The sequence below is a fragment of the Coenobita brevimanus genome, chromosome 21 (assembly GCF_032717465.1).
Source record: "Coenobita brevimanus isolate Jiangsu-jjx chromosome 21, ASM3271746v2, whole genome shotgun sequence".
Lineage (NCBI taxonomy): Eukaryota > Metazoa > Arthropoda > Malacostraca > Decapoda > Coenobitidae > Coenobita > Coenobita brevimanus.
In genome coordinates this window covers 5,379,991-5,401,961 of record NC_136974.1, presented here as the reverse complement: position 1 = coordinate 5,401,961, position 21,971 = coordinate 5,379,991, and the positions used below count along the sequence as shown (strand labels likewise).

Below are 21,971 nucleotides of genomic sequence, written 5' to 3'. Positions count from 1 at the left end.
CATAGTGCCAGCTACCTTCCTTCTTTGTGTCACTCTACTTTCCACTTCTTTTGCACATTTTCCTCTTTTCTGTCACTGTACCTAGGTATTTGAACTCTCTCACCAATTCCAGTATCTCTCCATTCACTGTAACATCACACTGGGAGTCACCTTCTTTCTCGAGTACCATCACTTTACTCTTTTCTACATTTACTCTCAAGGCACGACGCTCACAAACATCAGCAAAACTCCGCACTAGTCTACCAAGTTCTTGTTCGGTATTTGCTAGTAGCACTGAATCATGACCATACAGTAAGTTTGAGATATTCCATCTATCACCATTCATTACCAACACCATCCCTCTCTCCATTACTCGTGTTTTTACGTCTCTCATCACCCTGTCCATATACAGTATATATTGAACAACCATTGGGACATCACACAGTCTTGTCGCACGTCCACTAGTGATCGTGAACCATTCATTTAGATGCCAATTTACCAATACACATGTAATAAGAGAAGAATGTTAACAAATTTGACTTTTGTTTGCTTGTTGATGCAGTTTTTATTTATTACACTCCGACAACAGTTATACCACAATGTATTTGCTTGATGTTCCAGGCAGTGGAATCCCTTTGCTGGTTGAATTGGTGAAAGCAAGACAGACAGTAGGAGTTGAGGTAAGAAAATTTCCATCTCCTGCTCTCCTTCTCCCCTTCCCCAAATCTACTCCTCTATCAGCACGTGTTAAGTACATGTTGTAGATATTTCTTTTTATGCAAAAGTATTCTGATTACCATAGCAAGACTTTAGTGGGGCTCAGTTTGCTTGGAATTTTACATCTTTATCAAAACTTTGTCCCTACTTATGTTCCCAGGGTCGAACATTTCATTGCTTTTTAAAGTACTTGATCTCAATTTCTTTTTCTTACAATAGTACCTTCCTTTTGTTTGTTTGTTTGTTTTTTTTGTTTTTTTTTTTTATGCGAGGAAGAAGGAACCAAAGGCCATGAGCCCGCAGTAACAGTTCCCTCCAAGAGAAAAACAAAATACAATAGAGAGCCAAATTCCTGTTCACATTAGCCACCAGGTTCTGACTGTAAGGGTGTATTATTAGAACTAAGAGCATGAAAGTGTCAACAAGTTCCAAATTTTTGAGCATGCGGTGATAGTAGAACATATCTGACTTTCCTGTATTGCTGCTGTTACTATGTTATGTGGGATGCAGACTGATCAAATCTGACTATTGCACAGTCCTTTATATGACCATCAACAATTAGGAATTTGTTTATGCTTTTGTGCACTCAGTTATAATAGTAATTGATCAGCACTACACCATGGTGTCTTGCCCGTGGTAGCAATCATAAGTACAGTATACGTATCCTGAATTGCACTTTGATTTTCCTGTTGTTCTTTCAGTATAAGGGTGTTTTTATTTTGTTTAAATTTACCACTAAGCATTGTTATTAAATTTGGAAGATACCCTTAGCATTCAAGGGGTAAAATGCAATTTCTCTCTCTCTCTCTCTCTCTCTCTCTCTCTCTCTCTCTCACACACACCACACTATGACTGTCCAGCCTGAGAGAGACCTGAAGATTAGAAAACTAACTTCTTCAGCATGGTGTCATTATTTTTTCATTAAAGCTACCACCATATGAATATATTCATTGTTGGAGAACTCCGTTATAGAGGTGGTAAATTGAGGAATGGTGGTATAGGTAGCCTGTTGTAGAGGAGTGGACTGCTGATCTTATGATGGAAATTCAGATTACAGTAAACTCTCAGTTATCCGTTATAATTTAGCCAAGCCCTTCGCTGAATAAAGTTAAATGCCAGATATTGCATAGTAGCCCCTTCCCCCCATCGGCTCGGCATTTGACGTCAAGCCAGATACTGTTACTATCCATCTCAACCCTCTATCCTAAAAACTGTCCCATGAATAGTAGATGAAAATTAAGCATAAGGTGTAGTAAAATAATGATACAGTACAGTAGTACGGTACTGGTTGGCTACCGATTATGAGCCGGATGATATGCCTCAATGCCGGATATAGCATAGAGCTCTCGTTTATGTCTTGTTTTGGTGCCGGATATTACATTATTACTGTAGAGCTGAGCCAGCAATTCTGGATATTGTGTTGGGCCAGATATTGTGACGACAGGTAACTTGAGAGATTACTGTAATATTGCTTTGCCATTTTGTCTAAACAGTTTTCTTTCCTTTCCCAGACACCCATTGACACATGTTAAAAACTGCCTCATTGCTATAACAATGACAGTACCATATTAAAAAATGAACCTCCCGCTGTTGGTCTGGTCCTGTCCTTTCTAGCCGCTAGTTACTATGGGGTGAGAGGGAGGGAAAGGGGTGGAGGTGTTGGGGGGAGTGGATGAAGAGGTGAGGAGTGATGGCAGAAATGTGAGATACAGGTAGATAGTGAAGGAGACAGGACCCAGCTATCTCACATTTCAGATAAGCAGTGTTACTTTTGGGAAGATAACCAGTACAGTACTTGTGTAGTAGATTTTGTATTCAAGCATTCTGTATGTAGCTTCAGCAAAAAAGCCTCTGAATTGGGAAACAGTGGATTGCCTAGCTTTTGTCATTGTGCAATCTCAGTCTGTCTGACTGAGCAGACCTGTCTTTCACAGGTAAGCTATTGTCCCAGTGGGGTTGTCCCGTAAGCCCCATGCACTGTTGATGTATCTGCATCTTAATATGGCATGTGGTGTGGTGTTCCATTATTTGTTTTATGTTGTGTAGGGTTATTTTAAAAGTGGAGCACATATCATCTAAGATTCCACTCCCGTTGAATCAAGTTGGTAACTGAGGAGGGCTGGGTGATGGCCTTATCTAAGGCTTGGTAGGTGAACTTAGTCATCTCCTTGAGGTCTGCCCAGAAAGAAATTGAGCATTTTAAATAGTGCTCCAACCAGCAGCCACATTGTGATAACGACATGAGCGCTGTGCATGAGTGACTTTTAACTTTAGTCTAACACTATCCACGTCACATTAAGTCACTTGGTCATCGAGGCAGACGTGCTTGAGTGAACGTGTGTTTAGTGCACTTGGTGAATATTTTTTTGTCTCTTCAGTCATCTGAAGTCGGCAACCTTTCAGGGTGGATTTTAATTTTGGGAGCAAAGAAAAGCCTGCAAGGGGCAAATCCAGAGTGTAGGGTGGCAAGCGGACGATAGTTGTCTCGTGCTTCGCCAAAATGTCATGGATAAGGGGCGATGCATGAGCAGGTGCATTGTCGTGGTGCAGCATTCAGGTTTTGTTTATCCACATCTCAGGCATCTCCCTTCACAATGTCTCCCTCAGACACTTCAGGACATCCAAGTAGAATGCTTTATTAGCTGTCTGACCATGTGGAACACACTCATGGTGAACAACACCCTTCTGGTCGAAAGATGATGATCAACATCACTTTCACATTTGAGTGACTCTGACATACTTTGCATATGTGTGTGTGTGTGTGTGTGTGTGTGTGTGTGTGTGTGTGTGTGTGTGTGTGTGTGTTTCTCTCTCTCTCTCTCTCTCACACAATGACAGTGTTCCAGCCCACTGTGATGACTGCTTTTTTGTTCCAGCAGCGTAGCTGTACACTCACATTTCATCATCTGTTAACCCGCCCAGTCCCGGCCACTTTTTGACCACTGGTACCCCCCAATCCCGGGCAATTTTTGACCTTTTTTTTTTTTGCTAAAACTTTCGCTTTTGGTGAGAAACATCGAAAATTCATAGAGAAATCGCTCACCTGAGGTTTAAAATACTCATTACAGGTAGGAGAGCCTCCTTACTTTACTGGGTTTTCTATCAGGCTGGCGCCAAAGAAAACGAGTTCTATGGGAGGATAACTATTTCACACCACTCATAAACGGTATTTATTTATCTACTGTTACGAATTTATATGTAGTACAAAAGTAGATTGGTTTTCAAGCAGTAATATAGGCATTATAAGCATTGTTTCACTCGCTAATACCTGACCTTTTTTGCCACATTACCTGATCATCATTTCTAACTGTTTCTTCCTCTAAAGCTATGTAAAGTTTGTCCTCCACATTGTCATTGATTGGGGAATCACTCTGGCCCTGAATTTCGTACCGTGGCATGACATGGCTATACTGGCCAGGTCACTGATAACAGGTGAATTGCTGAGAAAAGGGCATGCAGGGGGGGGAGGAGGTCATGCTGGGTAAGGCATTGTCTCTGCCTGGCATCTTGTTGAGGCAGGTGTCCCGTGTATACGTACTCAAAAATGACTCATAAAATTGAAAATTGTGGAAATTATGAACCTTGCAATTGCAGGACGTTGAAGTACGTCCTCGGGATTAGCTGTGACAAAACGTGAGGACGTGGAAGTACGTCCTCGGGACGGCACGGGTTAAAACACTTTTCAGAAATTAAAATTTTTTCCCAGTTTGAAACAATTTCATGCAGACACATTGCTCTTCAAGATCCTTCATTGATCAGCTTCCAACAAATCGCCAGGTGCACCAAACACATGTTCACTCAAGCATTTGTACCTCAGTGACTAAGTGATGTGGCAGTGTGGTGCAGCTAATGTTAGACTAAAGCTCAAAGTCACCAGTGCACAACACACATTGCACCTGTTGTTCTGATCAGTGTATTGTAATGCCCTATGTAGACATTTCTTCATTGCTAGCATTGGATTGTCTGGAGGTAGGATGTTGTTGTATAGGGTTTGGTAATGGTTATATGGTGATTGTAATGACAGTAGTGTTGTAAATGGGCACAGGCTGCTGTATATATAGTAACTGTGTGCCTCTCGTATTAAGATAGAACCCAACAGGGAAGATTTTATTTTCAGAGTGTAAGCGAGCTGTGGAAGTGGTTTTGGTGCAACTAGTGGTGATGCTTAGGGCATTGTTCTGTGTGGTCTGTAAGATATTGTAGTATTAGGTAGGAGTAGGGCCCATGCTGGGGAGGTATAGGACATCACCAGTATGGTATTACAGGTATGTTGTTTGTAGAGGAGGGAGAGTTTTTTTTTGTTGCCCAAAGTTTGTCCTTGTAATTACCCTGAGTGCTTTGAGTCTGAGAGTACATTGCATTGCCTGTTGATGTATGTGTTCCATGAAGGTGAGTCAAGTGTCATACGTCACTATGTTACTCCAAGGATCTTAATGGAGGAGATGTGTATCACATGTACCTTGTTAAGCGTAATGCTAGAGGTGTATCTGTTTGTGATTGTTACTGGTGATGTATGTGATGGTGGATTTGGCTTGTGCGATTTTCAATCTGTTGTTTTTTATCCTAGTCTGAAGTGTGTTGAGGTAGTCCTGTTGCAGTGTGCAGTCTGTGTCTGCAGTATGGTGTGTGGTTGTTATGGTGATGTCGTCTATTTATGAGGCATTGTTTGAGTGGCTGTGGTACGAGAATATCATGCATGTACAGGCTGAAAAGCATAAGTGAAAGAATGGAGTCCTGTGGTACTCCGTTAGGTAAATTTCGTGTTGGTGATGACATGCCTTGGAATGTAATATTGTATGTGCATGTCTACCAGATAAATTGTTGTCAAGCCAGCATTTGCTGTTGTTTTCCATGTTTGTGCTGTAGGTCTTGGTGATTAGTCTGTATCAGGGGCTGGCATCAAAGAAGTGTACATTCGGCAGGACATACAGAGTTGATGCCATCAGATGCATGTTGTGAGGTTGTTTTTAAGGCATTTGTGGAGTTTAGTGCTTTATAACTGTATCGTGAGGAAGGGGACATGTGGTGGGTTTTGTTAAGAATTTGGCATTAAGTTATCTTGGATGGCATTCTGAGTAGTTTTGTGGGTATGTAGGAAGAAGGATGTGTTGGATTCTTGTTTGGGCTAAGTATAGTGATGATAGTGTCTTTTTCTCCAGATATGAGGACTGCTACAGTATACCTACAAGAGGATGCTTATGTTTTTGAGGGTCTGTATGTTGTGATCCTAAATGTTTGCAGTGTAGGTTGCTGATCCCATCCGTTTGTGTGCTTGTAGTGTCCTTTGTTATCTTAATGAAAATGTTGCATGTCTGTTCCTAAAATGAAGGGGGTTGCATTGTGGTCTAGTGGAAAGGATTGCCTATGCTGAGAAGATTGTTTTTCAGTCACAGTCCTTGTTGGTGTAAGGTGAATTATGTTTATGTGGTAGTTCATGAGTATGTTTGCATGTTCTTTGTAGGGGGGTGTTGGGTGTCGGAGGTACTTGTGGTGTAGGTCTTGAAGGTGTTATTAAGTATTGTAGAGCTGAGAGGGGTCTGTGGATTGAGTGACTGTTGTTACAAAGCCCCCCCCCCTCCCTTTTTTTTTTTTTCTTCATTGTTTATCTGCTGGAGCCTTGTGATGGTGCTTGTGTGCTTGGGAGAGGAGAATTGTGTTTGAGTGAGTCACATTGTTTTATGAGACAAGCAGTCTCTAGTGTAAAGTTTGGATTGTAATGTCTTGTTCCTTTGTGGAATGTGATATATGTCTGCATTGAGTATGATGTTAAACTTTGTAATGTGCATGTTAATGTTGATGATGGGTATGTTGTTTAGCATGCTGAACTATTTTTCTGTTTCTTCATTGAATTTTGTCCAGTCTTTTTCTTATAGTTTTTGTATGTGATGTGTAATTGCTCTGGTTTGAAGTGTGTTCCTCTTGTAATAGTGACTAATAGATGGTCTTGAGTGACTCTGGGTTCCATTTGCCAGAGGGTGGTGAGTGTTAGTCCGTCCATCCATCCATCATCCAATCCTATGTTGCCCCATGAGGAGCTTAGGAGCCCGGGGCTAGGCAAGTTGGTCCCAACATTTAAGATGAGAGTGACCAGCCTCACTCATCCCTGAGTGGCATTATGCAAGCAGTAAACCCCAACCACTCCTTGGATATAAACCTACACAGGCTCAATCCAATTGGAGCGCTTTACCCACTAAACCACCAGGTGTCATAATTTGGTTATATGGTTACTACCCAGCATAGTAAATGGTTTCCTGGTGTACAGGAAACCATTTGGCTTGTCACTCAGTGTAGAGTCACCCATAGACAGAGGGAAGAGGAATGAATGAACGAAAGAAAGACAGAAGAGGAGTGTAAAGTCACCCGTAGGCAGAAGGAAGAGGAAAGAATGAAGGAAAGAAAGACAGAAGAGGAAGTTGGGAAGAGAGGAAAGGGCAGACACCAAAAGCAACACTACATTAAGTGTGTGAATGGTGAGTACCCCCACCTACCACCATATTGGCGAATATAATGGGATGCCTGGAGAGGAGGGGGTACGGTATGCATGGTGTGAGATGTAGATGTATTGTTAGGTGTCATAGAGAATGTAGAGGTTGTTGAGCTGAGATGCAAAGTCAAGGCCTTGGCAGTTGTTTTGTGTGTTTTTATACCAAGCTGTATTATTAGTGTTTTAAGTCTCCAGCAATAACAGAATTAGGTGTCTGTGCTGGAGGAGGAGCTGAGGCTTGTATTGCTCTGGAACAGTGGAGGAAACATCATGGTAAATATCTATCTATCTATCTATCTATAGCCCGACGCCCTAATCCCGCAAAGGGTGGCCGCAGACAAAACGCCTCCAAGTCGCTCTGTCACCCACCATTTGACTACCCTCCCCCCAACTCACCCCCCCCTCCCTCATATACCTCGCAACTCCATCTGTCCACCTCATCCTCAGTCTACCCCTCCCTCTCCCTCCCTCCACCTCACCTACATACACCCTCTTAGTCAGTCATTCATTCTCCATTCTCTCCACATGTCCAAACCACCTCAGTGTATTTCTCCTAATCTTCTCAACCACATCCACCCCACAACGTTCCTTCACTTCTTCATTCGTCAACCTGTCCCTCCATGTCACTCCACATGCTCCTTTCAGGTAACTCATTTCCACTGCTCTCACTCTTGACTTGTTCCCCTCTTGCAAGGTCCATGCCTCACTTCCATACGTCAGGGTAGGGATCACAATACTATCATGCAGTGACTTCTTAACTTCCATACTCACCTCTCTATTTCTTATCACTGCTTTCAGTGAACCAACAACCTTCCTTCCCTGCTGTACCCTTTCATGCACTTCATCCCCCAAAGTTCCATCCTTACTCATCACACTACCCAAGTACTTGAATGCATTCACATTCTCCATATCCTCACTGTACATTCTGTGACTTTATTTCTCTCAAACACCATAACTTTACTTTTGTTTACATTAACTTTCAGATTCCTCCTCCTACACACCGTCCCGAATTCATTCACCAAACCTTGGAGCTCCCATTCATCTTCACTCAACAATACTGTATCATCAGCAAACAGCAACACCGGAATCTTCCAAATCTCACCCTCATTCATTAGAGCCAGCCCCACATCCACTGCCTTACCTTGCACCTCCTCTACAACCCCATCCATGTATATATTAAACAGCCATAGAGACATCACACAACCCTGTTTCAGTCCCACATTGAGATCAAAGAACTCACTCAGCTCACCATCCACTCGCACCGTAGCCCTAGCTCCTTCATACATACTCTTCACAGCACTCAACAATTTCCCCTCCACTCCATATATTCTTAATACCTTCCACATACCTTGCCTATCTATTCTGTCATAAGCTTTCTCCAAGTCCATGAAGGCAGCATACACTTTCTTTCCCTTCTCTAGATACTTCACTAAACACCTTAGAACAAATATCTGATCAACACACCCTTTTTCCTTCCTAAATCCCCCTTGTTCTTCTCCAACTAGCTCCTCTGTCATATGCCTAACCCTATCAATGAGTATTCTACCATATGTTTTACCAGTCACATTAAGAAGGCAAATACCCCTATGGTTACCCTATACTTCTCTCTCTCCTTTTCCTTTGTATAAAGGAACAGTTATACCTGATTTCCAGTTCTCTGGAACCCTTCCCTCTTCCCAAGCCAATCTACACAACTTCCATATCCACTCCACAACACTCTCATCCCCATACCTCAGCATTTCACCACACACTCCGTCAATTCCTGGGGCCTTTCCCAACTTGATCTTCTTCATTGCTTCCACCACTTCCGCCCTACTGATCTCTTCCTCCCTCCTCTCATCTCTTCTTCTCCCAGCCATTCCCCAACCACTTATACTCGCACTGCTCTCACTCTCTACATTCAACAAATCCTCAAAGTGCTCCTTCCATCTCAATTTCTCTTTCTTCTCCACCAACAGTCTATTATTCATATCTTTCATTCCCCTACTATATCCCCTTTCACACTGCCTTTCTTTCTTATATATAAATATAAATGTTAAAAATGATTTCTTGGTTGTGACCAGATTCTACACTGAGTGGCTATATTCGTAGTGTGATGTCATTCTGGAAGAGGGATTATGTTGTTTGTGTTGTTTCAGTGTAGATGGTGCCTGTGTAAATATAAGTAATAGTGCCTCCTCCATAGGCCTCAGTTCTGTCTGTGCAGATGTGTGAGTGATGTCTGATGTTTGAAGTCTGCTGTGTGTTTATGAGTTTTGTTTCGTGTGAGAGTGCAGTGTGTACATTATGGTTTTGGAAAAATTTTCAGTTTCTGATGTTTTAGAGTGGCGGCTGGTGACATTAAGGATTAAGAACTTATAATAAATATCAATATATGATAGTGTTAACTCATTTTGTTTTGTTTTGTTTATAAAGGCTTCAAAATGCTTGTATGCATCGGCCTCAGTCTCTTAATGATGGTCCTTCATGCTGCTCAATCTCTGGCAGCCTCCCTATTCAGTCCCTTATCCCTGAGGTCAAACTCAGTTATACCCAACATCTGGAAGCATGGGAATATCATCACTATCCCTAAACCCAACAAAGACTCCATGTTACCCTTCTCACATCGCCCCATCACACTCCTCTGCACCCCCTCTAAAGTCACTGAACGACTGATACTACAACTATGGTCTGACAAATCTTAACTGGCGGCTAGGGTGGGGCACGAAGCTCTGTACAGTGTTGCCACGTTTTCCATAGCGCGATGCCCTCTCTCTCTCTCTCTCTCTCTCTCTCTCTCTCTCTCCTGGGGGAGATGTGCGTCACCCTGGGGAATTTTGTTTCTTTTCTTAGTGACTTTTAAACTTAAGCTTTCATTTCTTTATTTTTTTATTATATCTAACTATATTTAAAAATATTTACTATTGTTTTACATTTGTCACCAAATGACCTCGCTCATGTGGCACCATGATTTGTTTTTATTCAATCACTCTCTCTTTTCTTCCTTCCTTCCCTCCCTTCCTCCATCTCTCCCTCAACACCTCCCCTGGCCTACCTTCCTCCACCTCTCTCTCTCTCTCTCTCTCTCTCTTGGAGGAGATTTGCATCACCCTGGGGAATTTTGTTTCTGTTATGAGTGACTTATAAACTTATGATTTCATTTCTTTGTTTTTTATTATATCTAATTATATTTAAAATTATTTAATATTGTTTTACATTTGTCGCCAGATGACCTCGCTGGTGCGGTGCCATGATTTCTTTTTATTCAATCACTCCTTCCTTCCTTCCTTCCCTCCCTTCCTCCATATCTCCCTCAACACCTCCCCTGGCCTGCCTTCCCTCTCTCTCTCCTCTCTCTCTCTCTCTCTCTCTTCTATGGATGAGAGGCTATGGCCAGGTCAGACTGGATCTGAGTGTTGCCGCTCACGAGGATTAAATGTATTATTATTTTTTACTAAGAAATTGGCATATTTTTACTTATATTCCTACACATTATGTTATAATCATTATTGTGACATTATTACCCACACCAGAAATACGGTAAAAGCCAATAAAGGTGACTACCTTTTTTTTTAGCAACACTGTAAAAAATTTATGCCACGTTTCTGTATTGCCGTGTAAATATTTTATGCATAATAAGTTTACTGTTCTTTCATATATTATAATACACACGTTAACATTGTATTGGGAGAACTAGGGAGGTGAGAAGACAGGAAGAAATCAGTAGGATAGAAGTTGTGGAAGCAATGAAGAAAGTTAAATCGGGGAAAGCCCCAGGAATTGATGGAGTGTGTGGTGAAATGCTGAAGCATGGGGGAGAGATAGTAGTAGAATGGATGTGGAAGATGTGCAGATTGGCCTGGGAGGAAGGTAGAGTCCCGGAGGATTGGAAGTCAGGTATAATTATTCCCTTGTACAAAGGAAAAGGGGAAAAAGAAGTGTGTGGTAATCATAGGGGCATTTGTCTTCTTAGTATAATAGGAAAAGTGTATGGTAGGATACTTATAGACAGAGTTAGAGAAAGAACAGAGAAATTAGTTGGAGAAGAACAGGGAGGCTTTAGGAAGGGAAGAGGTTGTGTAGATCAGATATTCATTCTTAGATCTTTAGTGGAAAAGTTTCTAGAGAAGGGAAAGAAGTTGTATGCGGCTTTCATGGATTTGGAGAAAGCATATGACAGGGTGGATAGACAAGGATTGTGGAAAGTGTTAAGAATATATGGAGTAGATGGGAAGTTGTTGAATGCTGTGAAGAGTATGTACGATGGTGCGAAGGCTGCAGTGCGTGTGGATGGTGAACTAAGTGAATTTTTCTCTTTGAAAGTTGGTTTGAAACAGGGATGTGTCATGTCTCCATGGTTGTTCAATCTGTACATGGATGGGGTAATAAAAGAGGTACAAGGTAGGGTAGTGGATGTTGGAGTGGCCCTGGTGAGAGAGGATAGTGTTTGGAAACTCCCTGTACTGTTGTTTGCAGATGATACTGTGTTGTTGAGTGAAGACAAAGGGGAGCTGCAAGGCTTGGTGGATGAGTTTGGGAGAGTGTGTAAGAAACGGAACCTAAAGGTGAATGTAGGGAAGAGTAAAGTGATGGTCTTTGAGAGAGGTGAAGTCAGTGAATGTACAGCGAGGTTGGATGGTGAGGAATTGGAAAATGTGAGTACGTTTAAGTATTTGGGTAGTGTGATGAGTAAGGATGGAGGTTTGGAGGGTGAAGTGCTTGAAAGGGTACAGCAGGGAAGAAAGGTTGCTGGTTCCTTAAAAGCAGTGATAAGAAACAGGGAAGTGAGCATGGAAGTAAAAAAGTTACTACATGACAGTATTGTGATACCAACTCTAACATACGGAAGTGAAGCTTGGACATTGTTGGAAGGACACAAGTCAAGAGTGAGAGCAGTGGAAATGAGTTATTTAAGAGGAGCCTGTGGAGTCACGTGGAGAGACAGGCTGACGAATGAGGATATAAAGGAGCGTTGTGGTGTGGATGTGGATGTGATAGGAAGCGTTGTGAGGAACACACTGAGGTGGTTTGGCCATGTGGAGAGGATGGAGGGTGAAAGACTGACGAAGAGAGTGTATATGAGTAAGGTGGAGGGTGGAAGAGGGAGGGGGAGACCGAGGATGAGATGGAGGGATGGGGTGGAGAGGTATATGAGAGAGGGGGGTGTGAGTTGGGAGCAGGGCAGTGAAATGGCGGGGGACAGGGCGACTTGGAGGCGATTTGTTTGTGGCCACCCCAAACGGGATTGAGGCGTCTGGCAATAGATAGATAGATAGACATTGTATTCATATGTGTTTATCATATTTGTGATGCCTTTTACATATATAACAGCCGTTTCACATCGCGGGTTTGGGAAACGTGGCACCACTGTACAGAGGGTCGCGCCACACCCGAGCCGCCAGTTAAGATTTGTCAGACCATAGTCACACCTTACATTCCCCTAGCCCAGTCACAACATGGCTTTAGGCCACTACACACCACAAACACCCTTCTTATAGACCTTACACAGAGAGTTTTCGATGGCATGAATTCAGCTAGGCCACCACACAGAACACTCCTAATCACACTAGACATCAGCAAAGCTTTTGATGCCATCCCCTGCCACAACCTCACAAACAAAATACTCAACACAAACATGCACAATAACACAAAAAGATGGCTGGCAAACTACTTAGCAGGCAGATGTTTTTTTTTTTTTTTTTTTTTTTTTTTTTTTTTTCTGAAGAAGAAGGAACCAAAGGCCATGAGCCTGCAAAACTGTTCCTTCCAAGAGAAAAACAAAATACAAGAGAGAGCTAAATTCAAGTTCCATTCATTTCGAGATGCCTGGACACACTGCGTTTGAAAGACTGGAGATCATAGGAAGCAGGATATACAGACAGAGGGAGACAGTTCCAGAGTTGACCTGTTGCATGAATGAAGGACTGGGAGAAACGATTAACTCTTGAATTAGAGAGTTGGACAGAAAAGGGGTGAGAGTTTGCTGCTAGACGGGTGCTACACGCCCGTCGTAGAAGTGGAGGAATGCATGCAGACAGTTCAGAGGAACAGTGACCATTGAAGTAGCGATAGAAAAGAGATAAAGATGCAACATTGTGGCGAAGAGACAGAGGTTGAAGGGAGTCAGTAAGAGGGGGATAGTTAATGAGACGAAGAGCCTTTGACTCCACCTTATTGAGAAGAGCTGTATGTGGGGAGCCTCCCCACACATGAGAGTTGTACTCCACACAGGGGCGGATAAAACCCCTGTATAGAGTCAACAATTGTGCAGGGGCAAAGAAGGAATGGAGTCGGCTTAGCACACCCAATCACTTGGAAGCAGATTTTACAAGAGATGTAATATGATCTTTCCAAGACAAGTCCCGAGCAAATGAAACCCCAAGCATGTTCAAGGATGATGCAGGATTAAGTTGAGTATTATTAAACATAAGTGGGTATACCTGTGGAAGATTTTGTCGGGCTGATAGGTGCAAAAACTGAGTCTTTGATGCATTAAAAACAACCAGATTATATTTACCCCAGTCAGAGATACGAGCCAAGTCAGACATTAGGTGTGCCATAGCCTCATCCCTTGCCTGTTGAAGTAGCTGCTGAGATGGACGTTGTGGGAATCGATTGGAAAGGTGAAGGGTGGAGTCATCAGCGTATGAGTGGATAGGGTTAGATCTACAGCTGAGAAGGCCATTGATGAATAAAAGGAAGAGAGTTGGTGATAGGACAGAGCCCTGAGGAACACCACTGTTAATAGATCTAGGAGAAGAACGATAGCCGTCTACAACAGTGGCTATAGAATGACCAGAAAGGAAGCTAGAGATGAAGGCACAGAAAGAAGGATAGAAACCATAAGAGGGCAGTTTGGAAATTAAAGATTTATGCCAGACTCGATCGAAAGCCTTTGAGATGTCAAGTGCAATGGCAAAGCTTTCGCCAAAGTCCCGAAAGGAGGATGACCAGGAGTCTGAAAGGTAGATGAGAAGGTCGCCTGTGGAGCGTCCCTGACGGAACCCATACTAACGATCAGAAAGAAGGTTGTGATAGGAAAGATGCTTTAAAATTTTTCTATTAAGAATAGACTCAAAAACTTTTGAGATACAGGATGTTAAAGCAATTGGGCGATAGTTAGAGGGTTGGGAATGGTCACCCTTCTTTGGGACTGGCTGAATGAGAGCAGACTTCCAGCAAGAAGGAAAGGTACAAGTTGACAGACAAAGGCGAAAGAGTTTCCCTAAGCAGGGTGTAAGCACACGTAACATTTGCCAGTCAGTCTTCTAACATCAGAAACTTCACAAACGGCCTCCCCCAAGGATCTGTTTTGTCCCCTACACGTTTTAATCTATGCATGCATGACGTACCCACACCCCACACACCACAGATACACATTGCTTCCTATGCAGATGATATAACACTTACATGTACACGCCAAAACGCAAACACAGCTGCACACATCATTCAACCTTACCTCAACACACTACACGAATGGTTCACCACAAACAGGCTCAAAATAGCCCCAGCCAAATCTACAGTGACTCTTCTCACAAACTGAACAGCAGAACACAGTCACATCCCACACCTCACCATAAACAACACTCCCCTACCACACACATACACACCCAAAATCCTTGGTGTAACATACAATACATCAATGTCATTTAAACAACACATCACAAACATTAAAAATAATATAACACCAAGACTCAATGCTTTGAGGTCACTTGCCCATACAACAGTTGGACACAACAAAGAAACCACTACCACAGTATACAAACAATACATACGTTCAGTGATGAATTATGCAAGCCCTGCCTGGGCTTCTAACCTGACCAAAACACACTACAACACTCTACCGACCATACAGAACAAGGCTCTAAAAATAATCACAGGCTGCACAGCTACTACACCCACAGACCACCTACATCAAGAAACCAAAGTCCTCAAAGTCAAGGATCACCTAGACATGAGAGGCACCCAGTTTCTTGCTGCAGCCTCCACAAACCCACAACATCCACTACAGTACATGGCAGCACATCCACCCACACCAAGGAACATCAAAACAACACCCAGCACACGATACCATACACAAATACTGTCATCTCTCCCCCCTCGCCCACCTTAGACCAGCTTCCAGAAGCATATCCGCACTCAGATCACTCGCCGCTCCATTCAGTCACTTAAAGACAACACACAGCTGCATGCACGGCCTCCTGACATCCACCCTTCTGAATCCTATCTTCCTCGTGAGGACAGGGTCCACCTGGCCAGGCTGAGATGTGGGCACCATCCAGCCCTCTTAAGCTACCAGAAGAGGCTGGATGACTCCGTCGCTGATGCATGTCCAGGATGCAGCACAGCACCCCATATTATTAAGCACATTATGGAAGACTGCATTGCACACACTCACCTACACCAACAACACAACATACACTCTTTGGGAGCTCTGTGGGAAAGCCCGGTCTCGGCCATGGCCTTCCTAAGGGACTCGGGGCTGTTCAGCCAGACTGCCTAGGGAACAACTACTACTACTACTACTACCTCATCCAAGGTCTTTTCTGGTCTACCTCTTGCAGCCCTGCCCCCTAATGTTAACAATTTTCACTTTCTGTACCCAGTTGTCAACCCCCATCCTCTCCACATGCCCAGACTATCTCAAGCTACCTCTCCTCATCACAACACCAATACAGCATACCCCAGTCCCATCATACCTCTCAACTCTTCCATCGTAAACCTACACCCCCCCCCCCCAGGCCTCGCACTCAGGGATGCATTGCACATCCACCTAATCATTGCCTTTTCTGTACGTTTGAGCCTGTGAACATCCTCTTCCTTTACTGCCCAGGTCTCATTACCATACAGCATTACACTTCTAAAGTATGTCACATACAAAGATCCATTAGCACAGAGGGAGAGCCCTCTCAGTTTCAGGAGAGGCAGCAGCTCTGAACTTCTTCCAACCACTCCTCACTCTAGCCACAGAGCAAGCTCCAGCCCTACCTCTAGCACATAATATGTCTCCCAAATAACAAATCTATTCCACATACTTGAGAGACTCACCAGCCAGATCAGTCTTTCATACCTGACACTCTCCACCTGCTCATCCCGGCACGCTGCACACCTGAAATCAGCATTATCTCACAGTCCATCTCTAATGCCACTGCATCTCTTATGCACCCACTTTTCATAAACATTGCACAGGATGGAATTACTTCCCATGCCCTTGTGGCAAACCGCATATCTAGTCTCCCTCTTCTTTGACAGTGCCGCCACCAGTCCTAGTTACCATCACCTTTGTTTTTTCTGCATTTACTCTCAAACCCTTGTGCCCCATACCATCTCTCCACTTCCTAAATCTTTCCTTTGCCTCCCTTTCATTCTCTGCAGTCAACACCAAATCATCGACATCCATTATCTGCCACAGGAGTCCATTTCTGACGTAATGTGAGAGGGCTTCAGGCACTATGATAAACTACAAGGGGTTCAAGACTGACTCCTGATGCACACCAACATTCATGGAAAACTCATCACTCGAATCTCCATTCACTTTTACCTGGGTGCAAGCACCCACACGCATAGCCATAACCACTGTAACCAGCCACTCCTTGATCCCATGCGTTCTCATTGCCCACTTTACCACCTCCCTAGGATTCTCCCAGTAAACAAAAAAACGTACAGATCCCTTATCTTTCCTATATATTTTTCCCAGAGCTGTCGAACATTGTGTATGATGTCAGTGGTACCCGTGCCTGGCATAAACCCAAACTGCATCTCCTCAATATGTACTCTTTTACTAATCATGCCTTCTAGAACTCTCTCCAGTACATTCATTATCTGGTCCAAAGGCTTTTATGCCTCTATAATTTCCTCTTCCCAGAACATCACCCTTCCCATTGTACAGATTTACAGTCACACTCTTCAGCCAATCATCTGGGACAACACACACATATATGATCGTATTTATCAAGTTAGCAACAACCCCACTCCTGTATCTTCTGCTTTCAATTTGTAGGCCATGCATTCTACTATTGGGTTGTTTGTTTGATAGTTTCCCAAACTTGGCAGTCCATTTTTTCTCAGTTCAGGGGTTCTTTTGTTAAAGCCACATAAAAAACACTTGAATACATAACCTTAAACACAAGTGATATCTTCCAAGAGTAATATTGCTTATCCAAACTGAAAGATAATTGATTCCTATCTTTGTCCTCCACTCTCCATCTGCATATCATGTGTCCTCCACTCTCCATCTGTATATCATGTTTCTACCACCACTCCTCATGTTCTCCTCACCCATTCCTCCCATCACTTCCACTGCTTGTTCTCCCTTTTACACCATAGAAATTGGTGAGTAGAAAGATCAAGACTGGAACAATAGTCAGTGGGTCATTTTTATGACTGCAGTTGTACAGTTTTATACATGTCCTGTCTGAGATATATGGAGCATATTTCAGTATTGATAGTGGTGAACAGCTCTCATTTAGTGGCACAAATTCTCTGTAGATTTTTTTTTTTTTTCCAGTTTACACTACTGTATGGACAAGTATATTCATGGAATGTTAACCCCTAGGCTACTGAGAGCTCTGAGCTAAGCTCTTAACATTAGTTAAGAGCCTTCTGAGAGGCTTGTAGCAGTCTGTCGACCCATCCTTCGCAGATGCTTGCAGGAGCCAAGGGGTTAATGAAGGAAGTAGGAAATAATGTGTTTTTATTACAGCAGAGAAATGGTGAGACAAGCAATTCAGTCAGCATCTGCAGCAAGAGTGGAAAGGATCCCCATTCAGTAGGCATAAGCAGTTCAGCAGGTGGCAGCTCTAACTTGGCAGACATCAACAGTAATTCACCTGAGAACTCCATCTCGCACTCAAATGCATCCAGTCGGACTCTAAGCCAGGATGCCAGCAAAGGGTCACACTCCAGTCAAGTAGATGTGTCATTACAACAGGAAAGGAAAGACACAAGCTCTCTCTCCAGTCATAAGCAGGATGTTGAAAACGGGAAAGTGGAATCAAGAAATGGAAGCTATTTAACAGTGTCAGAAAACAGAGGAAAAGAAACAGCCAGAAGTGAGGGTATCAGGAGGTATGTAATATTTGAGATGTACCACATTTTTCTCATGTTTAACCTTTGTAAAGTACTGTATGGTAAATGGTCTTTTGCCAGTCTTTATCATCATCATAATCATCATCAAATCATATGTTATCCGGTGAGGAGCGTAGGAGCCCATGCCTAGGCAAGTTGGTCCTGACATTTAAAATGAGAGTGACCAGTCTTCATATATTTTTATTCTTGTCTTGACCTTAGGCTTATCTGGACTGCAAAAATCTAGTAATTTCAGCCAGGCTTGCATACCCAGAGGTATTCTTTTGAGATAATATTGAAAGTTTAATGTGCTGTGAGAGCTAAGTACATGAGGTGAGTGTGTTTTGGTGTGGGAGACATCATTAACGTGAGGGCAGTGTGATTTATTTTTAAATTATAGTTTGTGTAGGCACTAAGTAATGGTCTTATCATAGTCATGCTGGGTGAAATATTTCTCTTCTCATTGAGAATGGCATATCCTTAGAGATGAATACAGTAATCCCTCCAATATCTGACGTATTAGAGCCATAGGCAGGTCTGGATACTGGTCCTGTCTGGATATTGGGCCCCAGCTTATGGACTTGTACTTATGGACCCTAACTCAGAGAAACACCTATACAACTCCCTCTGGACATGCATAGCACCTATTTAAGACCCAAATCACACCAATAAGGCACATAAATGACTGAAATAAATGCAAAAGAAGCATAAAATGAGGGTTTAGAAGTAGGTTCATACAATTTTAAACATTCTGGTTACTGGCTCTTGGACTGGTACTTATGGACCCTAACCTAGCCTAACTCAGAAAAACACCTTCCAACTGCACATACATAGCTCCTAACACTCTATTCACACCAATAAAGGACATTAAAGAGTGAAATGAGGTGTTTGAGGTAAGTATAGTATGGAAAAAAGTACAGTATGAATCATTCTGCCTATTTACAGCAAGTCCATGGCCACCTCGATGAATAACCGCCTCCTCTCGGACTCTGACAGTAAGAAGGATTTCCTGAAGCACTTCCAGTACATTGTTCATGAAGTCTTGCCCTGAACTTAGTCAATCGCACTCAGAAGTCCGTTCTCTTCACAATGCGCATTCTTGTCTAACTAATGCTCCATTGTAACTTACTAAGTGTTGTACTCTGCACTTTAACTTTTCCCATTCTTCTAATAATTTTCTAAAGCAAAAACAAACAAGTCTATTTACGTTAAATTTTGTTCCAAATTAGTCTTTTCACTCACAACTGTAAATCCTTAACACAACACACTTTTTTTTTTCACTACACAACACTGTAAATTCCCGTGTGGGCTAGTGGAGAAGTTCTTGCTGTTTATTCACTGTCAGAGTCCGAGAGTATCACTGGCAGGTGACCTAGGGGTGCGTCGCTGGGTCGTGGTGATGGCGTACCCACTGCAGACAACTCTGAAGACAGACGCAAACTCACGTCGAGCGGTGACTCCACCGTGGCTGATGTGCTGGGCTGTGGCTCGGAGCATGAGGGCCTGTCTTGGGGAGGCAACGGAGTGGAGCCAGGGCTGGGCACAGCGGGGGTCACGGGCCTGAAAAAACTGTCAATGGTTGATTGACGCAATGACTGACAATTCTGACAATCGATGATGCGCTGCCTGAAAGCACGCACTTCCTCCACAAGTCCCAAGGGCCCCATCTCCCTGTCACAGTCCGGGTGCTCCAGGTAGTCTAGGACGAACTCTAGGTGTTCCCGAAGTGCGCTCAGCTTGAGGATGGCTGAAGTAGTGTCCTGCTGAGAGGAGTCCGCATCATCGTCTCCTTCCTCGTCAGAATCTTCAAGCTCGGTACTGACACCTGCAACTGAAGACACGATCTCGATATCAGACAATGTCTGATACCCAGGATCGCCCTCGTCGTCATCCAACCACTCACGAACATCGTCCACATCAACATCGTCGCTGTGCGTACATAGCCGTGCATGGAAGTCATCCACGTCAAACCCTAGAAAATCGTACGCCACATCCGTTCCGAGAAGCAGACGAGACCAACCATTTTCCAGAGTCTTGACAGGGACTTCCTTCCATGCACTAGCCCAGTTGTAGAGTGCAGACTTGATGTTGTAGCGGCGAAGGTTTTCCAAAGTCCGCTGGCCTCGTGTGTCCCGTCCCTCCCTGCGCTCGTCCTTGTCCTCGAGAACAACCATCACCTCGTCCAGGAACTTCCGTCGGTATAGGCGCTTTGTTGCCACGATCACTCCTTGGTCCATTGGTTGGATGAGAGCAGTCGTATTAGGTGGCAGAAACATGCACCTAATCCGGCCATTCTCAGCAACCAAGTCCTTGTCGCACGGGTGGGCAGGTGCATTGTCGAGGAGAAGGAGGGCCTTTACCTGGTCGCGCTTGATTCCCAGTGTCTTCGTCTGGTAATTGATGACCTCCTTGACGAAGTGGTGGTTGAACCAGTCTTTGAAGATCACGGCTGTAAACCATGCCTTCAAAGAATGATACCAGACGACAGGAAGGACATCCATCACCTTACGAAGACACCAAGGCTACTTTGCATGGCCAACAACAACGGGCTTAAGCCGGTGCATGCTGTTAGCATTGGCACAACACAAAGCAGATATCCGTTCCTTGGAGAGCTTGCAGCCAGGTACACGCTTCTCCGTCTCCTCAGCTAGAGTGTTCGTTGGCAAAGAGCGATAGAATAGACCAGTTTCGTCAGCGTTGTAGACTTGACCAAGAGTGAGGCCCTCCCTGTCAATCAAGCCCTTCACCTTGTGCCGAAACTCGTCAACTCCATCCTCGTTAGTGTCCAAAGCTTCGCCATGAGCTTTACGGTTGGTAAGGCCATGCCGTAACTTGAACGCAAAGAGCCAACCCTCGGATGCCTTGAAGTCTAGGGCTTCGTGAAGCCTGGCGAACTTCTCAGCAGCAGCCTTCAGCTCCATCACACCAGCAGCACGTTGCTGTCGATACCAAATCAACATGGAGCGGTCGATTTCAGCAGACTTGGGAGTAAACATCACCTTCCTCTCCACGTTGCATTTGCTTCTCGACGAGAAGTCAGCCGTGTACTGCATGAGTTTGTCTCGGGATCTCTTAATATCGAACAAAGTAGATCGGGCCAGGTTGAACTCGCGGAGGATGCGGGAAGAAGACCACCCCGCATCTACTTTTTCCAATATCTCCCATTTCTTCTCCAGAGTCAACACCACTCTCTTCCTCTTCTCAGGTGGCGGGTCCATCATCATACACACTAATAGGAGGCCCGAGAGCAGCAGGAGTGCCTGCAGCAGGTAAGGCACCACCACAAAAGCGATCACGTGGGCAACCATAACGACAAGCGTGCACTCGCGGCGAGAGACGGGCGGAAAGTGGGGAGGATGCAGCGCCGCTCTATCGGATGTCGGAGGAATGACGCGCCACAACAATGCTGTCTCGTGCCGCGCGCAACAAGTTCAAATTATGAGCGGGATTTTTTTTTTTTTTTTTTTTTTTTTTTTTTTTTTTCCCCGACCATTTTGGGAATATTGGATCCCGGGACGATTATGTTCGGTTAGTGGGGATGTTCGAATATTGGGCGTTCGGATATTAGAGGGATTACTTCTTGTGGAGGACCTTAGAGGATGCTGTGCCTAAGGTTTTGGATAGCTGTAATGGTTATGTGTATGTTTGTGTGGTGAAGTGATGGGTGAAGTGATATTTTTTAGGGATTCTGTGTAGTTTGGTGGTTGTGGTGATGATAGTGGTGTCAAGGCAGCGGTAATGGTGG

The 21,971-nt window shown here is 43.8% G+C and overlaps 1 protein-coding gene across 1 annotated transcript in view; it reads left to right on the top strand.

Moving 5' to 3' along the window:
- LOC145392090 (uncharacterized) overlaps nt 1-21,971 on the top strand; it is a 74,790-nt gene that overhangs the window by 24,517 nt on the left and 28,302 nt on the right. The window contains exons 4-5 of the mRNA XM_080266545.1: nt 601-659; nt 17,862-18,226. Of these exons, the coding sequence (XP_080122671.1) occupies nt 601-659; nt 17,862-18,226 (424 nt within the window). The remainder of the gene's footprint in view (nt 1-600; nt 660-17,861; nt 18,227-21,971) is intronic.